Source organism: Aristolochia californica, unplaced genomic scaffold (assembly GCF_029961685.1).
Source record: "Aristolochia californica isolate CCGP_79_NKW_82.1479 unplaced genomic scaffold, dmAriCali1.0.hap1 SCAF_12, whole genome shotgun sequence".
In the NCBI taxonomy this organism is placed as follows: domain Eukaryota; kingdom Viridiplantae; phylum Streptophyta; class Magnoliopsida; order Piperales; family Aristolochiaceae; genus Aristolochia; species Aristolochia californica.
In genome coordinates, this window is record NW_027181793.1 from 15,207,779 (window position 1) to 15,222,393 (window position 14,615).

At 45.0% G+C, this 14,615-nt stretch overlaps 1 protein-coding gene across 2 annotated transcripts in view; it reads left to right on the top strand.

Annotated features, from left to right (window-relative positions):
* The window catches only part of LOC137946041 (uncharacterized), a 69,770-nt gene that overhangs the window by 37,546 nt on the left and 17,609 nt on the right, over nt 1-14,615 (top strand). The window contains exons 8-9 of one of the 2 annotated variants that reach the window (XM_068792205.1): nt 11,104-11,198; nt 11,412-11,462. In XM_068792205.1, the coding sequence (XP_068648306.1) occupies nt 11,104-11,198; nt 11,412-11,462 (146 nt within the window). The remainder of the gene's footprint in view (nt 1-11,103; nt 11,199-11,411; nt 11,463-14,615) is intronic. The other variant, XM_068792206.1, reaches the window with a different exon arrangement.

Here is a 14,615-nt window from a genome sequence, read left to right on the forward strand (position 1 = left end):
CAGCCAAGGAGTTGGCTGATCTAGGAAAGCAATTCCATGTACAAAAAATTGGTGATACAATGTTTGCAATATAGGAAATGATTGGCCACTGGCGCTAAGGGGGGGCACTCACTTCAGCGGTATTGGAGTCGGTAATACCAACCGGCTCTGCATATGAGAGAATGATCTCTCCTCTACAATCCCTGAAGACTCCACCCGCCGGCCCGGGGCATCCCAAAGCACTCCCATCGAAGTTTAGCTTGATGTAGTCACTAGGGGGAAGCTCTCACACTACCATGGTCGGCATCTTTTGGGGACCCGCCATATGGGCCAAAAGACCCAATTCTAACGAAGGGACATACCTGCAAGAGAGGCAAATTCCTTCCTGGTGTGCAGCTAGCTAGAAATCATACCCACTGCGCAAGAGACAATACTTTCCGGGTTGCTGGATTTGGAGTTGAATCTTCAATTATTACGTTCAAGCCATATGCACCACGGAATGTGAGTAAGGCATGCAGAGAGTACCGAATAGATCCTGATGGAGTCCCACTTGAATACCAACTTTTTGGAAGATCGCCATCCAAACTTACCAAGAGAAGCCGTATTGAAGAAGAACATGCTAAATGGACTCCTCACACACGCCACATAGAGAGCAAGTGCTATCAAGAGTGGGAAAGTCTCTCTTATGGAGGTTGTCTGTAGTGAGGATCTACTCCCTAATGGATGTCCATATGGAGAATTTTATCATGCTAGGCGTAGAGAGCTTCCAGGCGAGATTTGCCTTGTGCTCAGACAGGCTGGGGTCGTCCTCTCTAATGTGTCAATTAGTTGAGGCCGCTGAGAAGATACCATTGATGTTGGGCTTCCATATCAACTTATCTTGCACGTGATCTCAAATGGTGATACTGCTGAGACTAGATAGAAGTGGGCAAAAATCCATAGCTTCGTCATCATTCAATCCCCGACGGAAGAGAAAACTCCAAGACTGATTGCTCCATGAGTCGGCCACCGAGCATGATAGGTCCATAGCAATCCTGAATAAGCCCAGGTATCCTTCGAAAGGGGGTGGGGACTGCACCTCTCATCGGTCCAAAAGATTCGAGTCCTCCCATTCCCAGGATAGGAGGTCACGACCTTGAAGGTGGGGAGCAACTTGTAAACGGAATTCCAAATCGAGGATAGATGGCGGGGACGGCCTCCCTCTCTCTACCAATGGTCTGGAAACTGTAAATAGAGCCTCACCATATTTCTCCATAAACAATTGTGCTTGGAATTGAGATTCCAATTCCACTTAAGAAGTAGAGCATTATTCATATCCTTAATAGGCCGGATACCCATACCACCCTTGATCCAAGGCTGACAAATCTCCTTCCAACTGACCAAATGATATCTGAAGGGGTCTTTAGAACCTCTTTAGAGAAAACGCCAGCAGATGGCATCAATCTTTGAGCACATTGAGGCTGGACACTACATAAAGGACATGAGGTAATTGGGCAGCCCCGCCAAGACTGACTTTAATAGGTTATGTCGGCCCGCTGAGGATAGTAGTTTGCCCCGCCAATCAATATGCTTTTAACATCTCTCTCCCTTTATTGTAGGAGATTCTAAGACTGTCATTAGCTGGTGCTCATAAGATACTTCCCCCTCTTAGAGCCACTGGCCTATCATTGATTGTATTACTGACATTGTGTCATCTATTCATTGTAATAAGAACCTTGTTCCTCGATCAACCAATTCTTTGGCTGATAAATTGGCAAAATTTGGAACCTCCTAGCAATCTCTAATTGTTTGGGAAGGCTTCCCCCCTTGTAATATGCTTGATTGAGCTCTCTCTTAATAAAAATCAGCATTATTTAAAGAAATTAAGTTACAAATTTCATTGAACATATCCCAATGACGCCACGGGGGGTAACCATGGTTAGCACACCAATTGATGACTACTTTTGAATCGCCTTCAATAAAAAGGGGGCCAGAGAGGTGGTTGGTGAAGACCATGAGCCCGTGCAAAAAGCTAGAGAGTACAGTAGTAGTAGAATCTAAGTTGCCAAGGGAACCTGCATATGAGTAGAGGAGATCGCTATTTCCCTTGTGGATAACACCACCGAATCCTACAGGGCCCGGGTAGCCTAATGCACTGCCATCAAAGTTGAGTTTTGAGTACCCAGGTGGAGGGGGGTTCCATGTTGCCATAGTAGGGGGCGAGAGGGTAGGGACATCCCAACAATAGATTGCCAATTTCCTCTAAAGTTGGAGTCACTGAATTTTTTGAATTCTTTTCTGTTTAAGAGCCAGACAGAGACTTGACTAGATATTTGCTCAGTCAAAACCTCAATAGCACACAATTGAAGGCCAATTTTGTTTAAAAGGAATGTCCAGACGCTGTAGGCAAACTGGCATGAAAGGAGGACATGTGTTGCTGTTTCTGGGGTATTTGTACAAAAGGGGCAGTGAGGGTCCATGATAGAGGTTCCCCGACGAATTAAAGCATTAGATGTTAAGATTTTGTTTCTGCAGGCAGACCAAATGAAGAACTTAACATGTGGGGGGGCGAGCAGATCCCAAGCATATACAGTAGGGTGCTTTGGGTGGGCTGAAAGGTTGTTTAAGTATGTATAGGCAGAAGATGTGGAGAAAGACCACTTTGAACAGGGAGTCCAGATTAGAGTATCATTGAAGGTATTTGGCTGTCCGGGTGGAAGAGTGAGAAGTAGTTGGGATGCAAGGAGGGCTTCAGTATCAGTGAGATGTCTTCTAAGATTTAGATTCCAATCCCCATTTTCTGACCTGCTATCCAAGATATTGATCTCTGAGTTACATGATAAGCGAAAGATTTCTTGAAAGCTATTTCTGAGGGGTGATTGGTCAACCCACCAATCATTCCAGAACTTTAAAGTATTTCCATTTCCTATGTAACATTTTGTAGCCATTTTGAATTTGGGGAGGAGCTGAGCTATTTTTCTCCAGGCTAGTGAGAGAGAGCGAATTCGCCCTCCTTCTGTCCACTAGCCAGAGGGGAGATTTGCCTTCTCCCTAACGAAAGTTCTCCAAATCAAATGATGATTCATATTAAATTTCCAAATCCATTTAAGCAACAAAGCAGAGTTTGTTGTGGATGTGTCTTGGATTCCCAGTCCACCTAATACTTTTGGCTTGCAAACCTCCTCCCATTTAACCAGATGATATTTTTTTTCACCGTTTGGACCTCCCCAGAGGAAGCGTCTCTTAAGGAGCTCAATTCTGTTTCTGATTGACGTTGGGCAATGGAACATAGACAAATAATAGTTAGGGATTCCTTGTAAACATGATTTGATGAGAGTTAACTTGCCTACTTTAGAGAGAAATTTTCCCCGCCAGGTGGCAAGTTTCCCTTCCAAATGCTCAATGACAGGGTGTCAAGAAGCCTTAGAGGGGAGGTGTGGGGTCAGGGGAAGCCCCAAATAGGTTCCAGAGGATGATTCGATGCAGCAACCAAGATAACTGGCGATAGAGTTGAGAAGACCAGGCTCAATATTGTAACCAGATATAGAAGATTTCTCCCAGCTGATTTTTTGTCCAGACTAGATTTCAAATAAACTCAGCAAGGCACTTAAATTATGAATTTGATTGAGGGTGCCATCACAGAAAAGTATAGTGTCATCTGCATATTGGAGAAGGCTAATATCAAGAGCAGGGTTAGGAGAAACAAGGCTTAGCTATCCAGATGATTTAGCCAGACGGATCATTATGGCTAATTGTTCTCCAATGAGAGTGAACAGAAGTGGGGATAGGGGGTCCCCCTGCCTGAGTCTCCTAGAGCCTTTGAAGTATCCACAAGGTTTGCCATTTTTTAGGACTAAGTAGGAGACGTTAGAGATGTAGCTTCTCATCTAGAATCTCCAACGAGTGGGGAAACCCATCTTACAGAGGAGGTGGTCAACTAGTTTCTAGTTAACTTTGTCAAAGGCTTTTTCAAAGTCAAGTTTGATGACCACTCATGGGTTATTCAATTTCTTGAAGGAGTGAAGGATTTCATGTGCGGCCATAGACGAGTCAAGAATATTTCGACCAGCAATAAAACCACTCTAACTGAGGTTGATGATGTTAGGGAGAACAGACTTGAGGCGTTTGGCAAGGATACGGGCCAGGATTTTGTAAGAGCTAGTGGTGAGGCTTATGGGTCTGTAATCTTTGGCTTGGATGGAACAAATTTTTTTTGGAACGAGGGCAATGAAGGAGGCTCCAATAGATTTGCAGGTGATACCTACTTGATGAAAATTGTTCACAAAGTTGTGAACATTGCTTCTGATAATGCCCTAGAACTGACGGTAAAACTCCCCATTGAAACCGTCAGGGCCCGGGGCCCTATCTCTAGGCACTCCTAGGACTGCTGCATCAATTTCATCTGGGGAGAAAAGTTTTTCTAGGTGAGAAGCATCGGATTCTGAGATCCGACAGAAGTTGATATGGTCTAGGATAGTTCGATCGAAATACTCCTATGTGTAAAGACCTGGAAAAAACTTAACAAACTCATTAGCAATAGAAATACTAGTTGTACATTCCTCTCCGTTGATAATAAGGGAGGATATACAATTAGTTCTTTTTCTACTGGATGTAATAGCATGAAAATTTTTTGTATTCCCGTCCCCATCAGAGAGCCATCTGAATCTAGAGTGTTGCTTCCAGTGAATGGTTTCACTGGTTAGGAATTATGAGAGATTATGTGTAAGGCTGTTTCTACAAATAAGTTCAAGAGGAGAGAGAGTTCTTTGTTCTTCCAGGATGCCCAAATTTGAGAGTCGGAGACGGATGGAGGCTTTTTGTTCCCTAACATCAGTTGTAAGGGAGCGAGCCCAAGGTCTTATAACTGATTTGAGAGCTCTGAGTTTGCAGTGGAACGCCACCCAGGTTTTGGAAGATGGGGGAGACCTTCCCACCAATTCTTCAAGTTTGAAGAAAAAGAATCCTCCGATAGCTAGGAGTTTTCAAAATGGAACGGAGAAAAACCCCATTTTGGGGGATGAGAATTTATGAGGATAGGCCAATGGTCTAAGCCAATTTTGTTGAGAACCTGACCAGCAGTATTGGGGAAAAGAGCCAGCCAATCATTATTAACCAGGAAACGGTCTAATTTGGAGAGGACGAGGGGGTTTTGACCATTGGACCAGGTAATTTTTTTTCCTGCGAGAGAAATTTCAATGAGTTCAAGGCGGCTGATTAGGTCAGAAAAAGCTCGCATTGTGGAGGTAATTCTTTTTGCGGGAGGGTTTTTTTCCGAGCAACGTAGGGTGGCATTGAAATCCCTGGCTAGAAGCCAGGGGACATTCCATTGTTGGACTTTAATTAGAATTTCGTCCCGGAAAATGGATCTGTCTCCATTACCAGAAGTCCCATAGATCCCCGTGAGGGCCCATTCAGATCCCAGCAATTTGTCCCGGAAGCGGATGCAGAGGGAAAAAAGATCGAGGTCTGTAGAAACTGCCTCAACCGAATTTGGGTTTCAGATGACGAAGATGCCTCCAGAGTGCCCTATCGCATCAATTACTGCCCACTCAGGGTCAAGATTAAACCAGATACTGCGCGCAACAGAGTGGTCAAAAGACTGTAGCTTAGTTTCTAAAAATACAACTATATCAGGCTTACATTCAAAAATGGCAGCTTTGATAAGGTTTCGCTTGGAGGGCGAGTTGATTCCACGGACGTTCTAGGATAAGACTTTCATGGCCAGGAGATCCTGCAAATATCCTCGTCTGTGTAGCAGAAGAGGCCATTTTAATATTTGGAGAAGTCCCAACAGTACATCATCTTCTCGAGTCTGTGAGGGGAGACATTGCCAGCCGAGTATTTCATTATCCATGTTTGTAAATTTTTGCATCGCTCCTCCCGGGTGAGGTGAGGGTAGTCTTTAAGGTATTCCGAGCGAGGGGGGAAGGGATGGAAGGTGGTTCCTGTTGAGGGTTGCTAGATTCTGGGATAGGGTCCTTGGATTTGTTGCGAGTTTTCCTTTGGGAGTAGGTTTTGATGGGGGCTGCGGGCGTCTTTTTTTGCTTAGGCCTGCATCTGGAATAGGTGATGGGAGAGATGTTATTGTTTCCATAACGAGAGGCGGGGGTTTGTGAATTGCTTTAGGAGTTGGGGTTCATTGCTGCTGGTGGAGTGCGGAAAAGGAAGATGGAATTGGATGTATGAGGCGGTGAGTTGGTTTAGGTGGGGGGATTTCCTTTAATATAAGGTGAAACTTCGGGAAGGGGGGAATGGGTTCTCGAGAAATATTTTCATCATGATCAGGATACCAAATTTTGCCAATTTATCAACCAAAGAATTGGCTGATCTAGGAACGAGGTTCCAATTACAATGAATGGATAACACAATGTCAGCAATACAATCAGTGATTAGCCCATGGCGCCAAGGAGGGGTGTTTTCTTTTGAAAACCAGCTGATGACAGTCTTTGAGTCGCCTTCAATAATCAGCTTGCCATGGAGCCGCTCTTTAAAGATTTGGAGTCCGAATAGAAGAGCGCTCACTTCAGTAGTATTTGAATCAGCAATACCCACCAGCCCTGCATAGGATAGAATAGGGTCTCCATTGCTATCTTTGAAAACACCACCAGCTCCAGCCGGCCCAGGACAGCCTAAAACACTGCCATCAAAATTGAGTTTGATGCAGTTGTAAGGGAGAGGATCCCAAGTGTCCATAACTGGATTCTTACAGGGGCCCACCATGTGAGCGGTCAAGCCCCAATTTTCTCGAAGGGAGACGCCCGATAGAGAAGCAAACTCCTTCCTAGATTGTAGCCAACTCGAGACAAGGCCCATTGCCTGAGAAGCTATATTATCCGGGTTGCTAGCCTTGGAGTTGAATCTCCGGTTGTTTCGCTCTAGCCATATACACCGTGGGACATGCGCAAGGCATGCCAAGAGAATTATCTTGCCCAACTTAGGAAGGTGTATCCTCATAACCATCTCAAAGGTGCCGAAAAGGTCCTGATGTAGCCCCATTTGGAGACCAATCTTCTGAAATATCTTCATCCAGACTTGCCATGAAAAGTCACAATTTAAGAGAACATGCTGGACTGTCTCGTCGCACACACCACAAAGGGGACAAGTGCGATCGGGGGCTGTGTAACCTTTTTTATGGAGGTTGTCAGAGGTGAGGATCTGTTCCTTGATGGCCGTCCACACGAAGAATTTGATTTTATTAGGGGCTGAGAGCTTCCATGCCAGGTTTGCCTTGTGCTCATGCATGTTGTAATCTTGTTTTCTAATGTGAGAGTAGGTGGATGCAACTGTGAATCGGCGATTAATGTTGGGCTTCCATGTCAGTTTATCACCTACATGCTCACGAATAGTAGTGCTACTGAGTCTGGAGAGGAGAGAGCAAAAAGCAGTAGTTTCCTCATCATTTAATCCCCGGCGAAACGTAAGCCTCCATGAGCGATCTCTACAAGAATCAGCCACTGAGCAAGATAGGTCCCTCGCCACTCTAGAGAGCCCCGAAAAATCCTCAGAGAGGGGGCAGGGGCCACACCATTCATCCGACCAAAAGAGGAGGGTCATTCCATTGCCTGCGTGAAAGGAAGTTGCATCTCTGAATAATGGGAGGAGTTTTTGAATATCGGGGATAGGAGCCGAGTAGCGCCATCCTCCCTCCACCAGGCACCCGAAGGTTGAAGATAGAACCTGACTATATCACCCCATAGGTTGTTATGCCAATGGTCGGAAACAACCCTATTAAGGACTTTGCCTGTGGCATTGCTGTATAACTGGAGCCAGTCGTTGCTGGCTAAGAAGCGGTCAAGCTTGGAGAGGACGAGGGGTTGTCTGCCATTTGACCAAGTGAAGATTTTCCCAGATAAGGTAACCTCATCAAGATCCCAGCTGCCAATACAGTCTGCAAATAGCCTCATGGAGGTAGTGATTCTCCGGGAGGGCGGGGATTTCTCATGGTGGAAGCGGGTAACATTGAAATCTCCCGCAAGCATCAAAGGAATGGGCCACCTCTGACAAGTCCTCACAACGTCATCCCAGAAGAGATGTCTCTCATCGTGTCTAGTAGGACCGTACACACCCACAAGGCACCAAATGTTCCCTGATCCTTTATCTCTCAATTTGATTCCGAGGGAGTAAGTGCCACAACAACGATCGATCACCTCAATGGTATTAGTGTCCCACACAATCAGAATACCGCTAGCCGATCCAATCGCATCCGCAGAAATCCATCCAGGCTCCTTGTGAGCCCACAACTCACGGATATATCCAAGGGGCAGAGAAGAGGCCTTGGTTTCTTGAAAATTAGCAACATTTGCCTTGGTAGAGGCAAGGAGGTCTCGAATTGCGACACGATGACACACGGATCCAATTCCTCGAACATTCCAAGAGATAATGATCATTGATCACTAGTCTTCTTCTTGGATTTCTCAGACAGGTGGTTATCTCCCTTGAGGGGCTCCGTGTAGATGGTGCCCATCACCTTGGCAAGCTCCACTATATGTGCCCAGGTTTCTGGGTCGAATTTTTGTTGTTCTATCTAAAGACCAGCCACATACTTCTGAGCTCTGTCACCCGTCTCTGGAAGGATGAAGTCCCCTATCTCTGGATTGCAGGGGTATCTAGAAATAGCACTAGGACCATCCTGGAGAAGCTGTCTCGAATGACCTCTATTCCCGCGCTGGTAGGTGGCAAGGGGAGGAGGAGGAATTTTGGGGTGGGAATATCTCGAAGGTGGTAGAGGGGGAGTTCATTATTTGAGTGGTGGCTTGAGGGGTGTGAGGACTATGGGATGGAGTTATAGGAATGTTTGTGGAGCTTTTAATGGGGGGGAGGGGAGGAAGGAGGGGGAGTGGTTATTTCGGGGGGTAAAGTGGGAAGGTGAATGGCAGCTGTAAGTATCTGGGGGGTGGAATAGATTCTATCAGGGATAATATCTGTGGTGGTTTGAGATGGACTGGTGGGTGGGTGGTATGGCAGGTTGGAGGGAGGGACAACCAAGGAGGCAGCTGGAATAGAGTCATCTTCAACTGTAAGACTGGCTGGTTCAGGATGCATCTTCTAGGGAGAAGAGGCCAGGGTTGCTGCTCTCAATGCGTGGACAAGTTGCGGAGAGTCTCTGAATTTAGTTGTAGGACTCGAGGTCACATTTCTGAATCTTGCATATCTGCCAACTCAATACGAATCTAGAATCGGGCATTATCCACCATAATGCATCGGAAGTAGTGTTATTCGCAAGGATGGATAGGATTGATGAGGATCTGGGCCTCATCAGGACAATGCCAATGCTCAGTAAGGGGGTCCAGAGCGATTATGTCACCAAACTTCGAGATGATGCTCGTGAAGACCTCATTGTGCCATAGTCCCACAGGGAGGTCAGTGACTATAGCCCATTGCCCAAATTGACTAGAAGGAGTCGAGGGGAGCCATTCTGATATCGAAATGATGCCCAAGGGGGTGTGGGTGTGAGAGCAAGGGCCATAGAAGACTCTTGTTGGGTTTCAAAGTGAACAAGCCAGGAATGGGGGTTGAGGTAGGAAATTATGGGAGTGTAGGGGAGGTGAAGCTCATCGGTCAGCCATTGAAGTATGCTGGATTTGACGATATTGGAGGGGGTGTGGACTAGGATAGAGTGGGTCAGAGGTAGTCACCCTTTATGGAGCAAGTTGGGAGAGATTTGGATGGTTTTGGATTTTTCTGAAGGAAAAAAGGTGTGTAGGAATGTGGTGTTCTAAAGAGAGGTTTTGAATGGCTGGGTTAGGGGGGTTAGGTAATTTTGAAGGAAGGGGAGGGCTGGTGGGGGAGAAATGGGCTCAGAGGAGTGTTTTGCCGCTGATGGGGCTTGGATATAAGGGGGGGGAGGGGGAAGGCTAGGGTGGTACCACTGGATCTAGGGGCTCCCTCTGCCGGAGACTGCGCCGGAGAGAGGCTCCGGATGGCTTCTTCGAACTCCTTCCAGCCAAATCCCGAGTTGGTGGCCTCGGGAATATAGATCTTGGCGAGCATTGTTGAGCCACGCCGATGGACAACACGGCACTCTCTTTGTCCCCGAAAGGAGCTCACCGACAGGAAGAAAATCGAATCCTGTGTCCAAAGTTCACAGGTTCGGTTAGCTTCGTTCATGTCTCGTTGGAACTGAAGGACGAAGCTTGAAGCGGCTTCTATCGGAACACAGATGAAGGACTTCAATCCGACGGCAGAGGAGATGCGAATCACCTGTCCAGAGCTCTGGGCGACTTTATCCATTGTAACTCGGTTTTTTCTGTAGCTGAAACGGAAAGGGGGGTTCCTTTTCTTTCGCCGGGAAATCGTCTTCCAGCTGGCTTCGAAATCTTTCGTAGGAGGTTCCATTGGCTTGTCGGAGGGAAGATTCAAGGTTTCCGAGCGTCTGGCTTGACGTTTTTCTAGTTCAGAATTTCTGTGTCTTCTCAGAAAGTCAACCTCTTTCCGTCGATCGGCGTCGGAGAAGGAATCGGCATCCTTGCTGGAAGTCTGCCATCGAGGGTTCCAGTCACCGGCCGAAGGGACAATAATTGGAGAAAGATCTCGGCTCATTTTCGAAAATCGGCGCACGTTACGTTTTTCCCCAGCGCACGTTTCGCGTTTCACCGGCGCACGTTACGCGTGACGTTAAATTTCTCTCCGAAATCGCCCAAATTGTCTCTCTCATGCCTCTCTCATGCCTCTCTCGTGTAGGTCAAGCTTACAGGAGTTGGTTTATTAACAAGTCATGTCTCTATTTTTCTAAAAAGAAACAGGTCAAGTCTCTATAGTGTAGCTTCTGGTGTATGCATTAGATTGCTATTATTTTATTGAAAGTCCAAAAGTAACTAATCAACTGGTTCTATTGTCACTTTCTTGCAAACTAGCTTAAGAACCAGAATTTGGTCCATTTCGCAGTGGAATATTTTAGATAGTGCAGATCTTTAACTTTGTCGAGTTAGATGTCATAAAGTCAAATGAAACAGCTAGCTTCTATACATCCACCACAGACTTTTTAGTAGCTGCCTTTTTTTTATCAATTTATGTTGCTTCTTTGTCTGGAATAGTCTAAAAGTGTTATTAATCTCTCTAAAATCTGAAGGTGTTATTAATCTCTCTAAAAGCAAGTTCAAATGTTGTCTCATTAGTACATATAATTACAATGTTATTTTTATGCAGATCGAATGGAGTGTCAAAGGAGGCTCTCTAAGAAATGTTGAATCTGCCCGTCTATCTGTTCCATCAACTTTAAAATACAATGATTCCCAGAAATGGTAAGCTGATTGGTACAATTTTCTAGTTTATCTTACAAATGTTGTTTCTTGTACCATTCAAGAAAACGATTTGTCTTTTGTACCATTCCAAAATAATATGTTGTCTTTTGTACCACTCAAAAAAAAAAAAAATGTTGTCTCATGTAATTTTAATCACTTAATATTTTTTAAGGTTGCATGGGTTAAATGCATCTGATATTTAATGTATTGCAGCTATATTTACCGAACACCTCTGGAGGAAACAGAACAATATTGGAAAGGCTGGTGAGTGTGTATGGAATTATTGTTCACAGTGTGCTGAAGACAGCACTGTTGTGAACAAAAAGATGCCTTTTTTTTGTTTCTTTGAAGCTTTGACTTAAAAAGTGATTGAACTTTGCTCAGAGATTTGTACTATCTGCAGCTGGTCGTTGGTTGTCGTATATTAGTAATTTTATGTTGGAATATTTTGCATTTTCTTGAGTCCATCTAAAATTAGTTGCAATCCTTGAACTTTCTGTACAAGAATTCAAGGCATCATGAGTCACATGTTCATGTTATTTGGCTGTTTCAAATGGAAGTGGTACTCTCTACAGTTTCCTGAATCGTCCAAGTGTAGCATTGTGGTGACAAAGGCTAAAGTTTAACAATGAAAAAAAGTGAGATCTTGATGTGACTCTCTAAAAGATGATCTATAGGAGATAAGGGGACTATGGGGTTATTCAATTGTGTCACTTGCCTATTTAGGTCTGTTAAATTCTAGGACCTTTTCATATTATGACTTTTGTGAGGTAGAGAAAGAGGGAAGAAGAAGGTAGAAGAGAAGAAGGAAGAAGAAGAAAAAGCTAGAGAGACAGCTTAAGAGGCTAGGGGTCACGTGAGAAGAGTAGACTGAATGAGAGAGAGCTCCTCCTTGGGGCATGCACTAGCTACTCTTAATCTTCTTATTTATAATGAAACCTTTAAAAAAATTCTGCCCTCAGGCCTATCAATAGAGAAAAATGAATAATTTAGAATGATTACATGATTACTTTTTATACTTCCCCTCAAGCTGGTACAAAATCATTAAAGACACCAAGCTTGGAACACCAAAGCTGAAGTAGACTAGCCGTAACGGCTTAGGTTAAGATATCTGCAAGTTGACTCTTGGAGGGAACATAGTTTATATTGATAATTCCACCTCTAAGTTTCTCCCTGATGAAGTGACAATCAATCTCAATGTATTTGGTTTTTTCATATAACACCGGATTCGTAGCAATATTTGCTTGATTATCACAATGAAGCTACATTGGAATTTCCACTAAGAGGTCGAGCTCTGTGAGGAGAGACTTAAACCACAACATTTCGCTTACAGCATCTGCCCATGACTCTATATTCTACTTTTGCACTTGATCAAGTCACCATACTTTACTTTTTTTTTAGAAATAGTGACGATTTTATTTCAAGAAAAAAGAAAATACATCAAGGGAGGCCTCCCCTTACAACAAGGGATTGAAAGGAGGGGCCCAATTTAGCACAAGAATCTGTAGTCGAATTGGCTGATCTGAGAACATGGGACCAGGTACAAGGGATAGAGGGTACAAGATTCATAATGTCGAGATAAATCTGCTAATGATGCTAAGGCGGGAAAGTGGAGGAAAAGCACCATCCGATGACAACCCATGAGTCCCCTTCCACAATGAGCGGACTGCTGAAATGATCATGGAGATACGAAGTCCGTGAAGGAGACCAGATAGCTCCACTGTAGTCAAATCAGCAATGCCGAGAGGACCTGAGTAGGAAATAATAGCATTTCCACTAGAGTTGAAAATCACCCCACCAAACCAGGACAATTGAGAGCGCTTCCATTGAGAGACTCAAATTCCTTTCTAGAGTGCATCCAGGTAGAAATGAGGCCCATGGCAGTGCAAGAGACCTCAGCAGCCATGCGGGAGATAAGTTCAAATATCCTAGAATTTCTTTCCTTTCAGAGGCACCAAGGGATGTGGGCAATGCAGACAGAGAAAAAGAGTTTTCCTTGTCTGTGTAGGTGAGTCCCAAAATGCTCCGATCTTGAGGTATACAATATTGGAGGCCCAACTTGTTGAGTAGAGATGACCACACCTACCAAGTGAAGGAGCAATGCAGGATTAAGTGATAGTTAGATTTCTCCTCAACCCCACAAAAAGGCAAAGAGGATCCGACAATGAGTTGCCGCACCGAAGAAGATTTTTCGTTGTTAGAATCCTGTTGCGGCAAGCACTCCGAAGGAAGAATCTAACACGAAGAGGGGCCATGAGGCGCCAGGCTGTAGTAGTTGGGTAAGTAGTAGGGGTTCTGGTCCAACCCATGCAGTGCTGGTAAGCCAAGGAGACAGAAAAATAACCACCGTCATTGAGGAGCTAAATTATCCGATCGGCCACATGAGCCCGAATAGTGACATCACCAAGATCATCAATCAAGCCATAGATGGCAATGGCCTCCTCATCAGAGAGGTCACGTCTCAAATGGAAATCCCCTGAACCATTTACCCAAGCATCAGTAATAGAGAGGTTGTGGCATGTATTGAGCTGAAGAAGTGGGGGGAAGGAGACAAGAGAGCCAGCACCTGCCCACCAATCAGTCAAAAAATTGAGATTGGACCCATCACCAACAAAAAATCTGACGGCCGACCGAAAGACCGGAAATAGATGGTGAAATGCTCTTTAGAGGAGAGAGAGGTTGTGCCTGCTGCCATATAAGATCCACCTAGCCCCAAAAAGGCGAAACTTAGAGGTTACCATTGGTTTCCAAAAGGCCATTGAGCCAGAATTGACTTTCCAAAACGACTAGAGGAGAGTGACTCCCATATCGTTAGTGCGTCTAATCCCCAATGCACCCATAGTCTTCGGCATACATACATCATCCTAATTGACAAAGTGATAATGAAACTCATTGCTAGTTCTGCACCACAAGAATCGCCTTTTGATCATGTCAATGCGCCGACAAACAGAGGTGGGGCAAGGAGCGAAGGAAAGGAGGTAGTTGGGTATACCCGTCGGACAAAAGTTGAGAAACATCAATCTGCCAACTTTAGAGAGGAGTCGCCCTTTCCAAGTAGACAAGCGACACTCAAGCCTTTCAATCACCGGGGCCCAAAGCCCTTTCCGTGGGTTGCATCAATGAGGGAGAGCCCAAGATAAGTAGAGGGGAGAGTTGTGATCGAGCAACCCAAAGTGTCTGCCATAAGCTCCAGTAAAGGGGGGTCAATATGAACTCCCATAATGGACGTCTTGCTCCAGTTAATCTTTTGCCCGAAAGTGATCTCAAAAAGACCAAGGAGAGCCTTGATATTGTGGATTTGGTCAAGAGTGCCTATGCCCAAAAAAAAAACAAACAAACAAATAGGTGTCGTCTGCAAACTGGAGGAGCAGGATGTCAAAGGCGCTCTGATCCGATATGCCATTAAACCATCCAAGG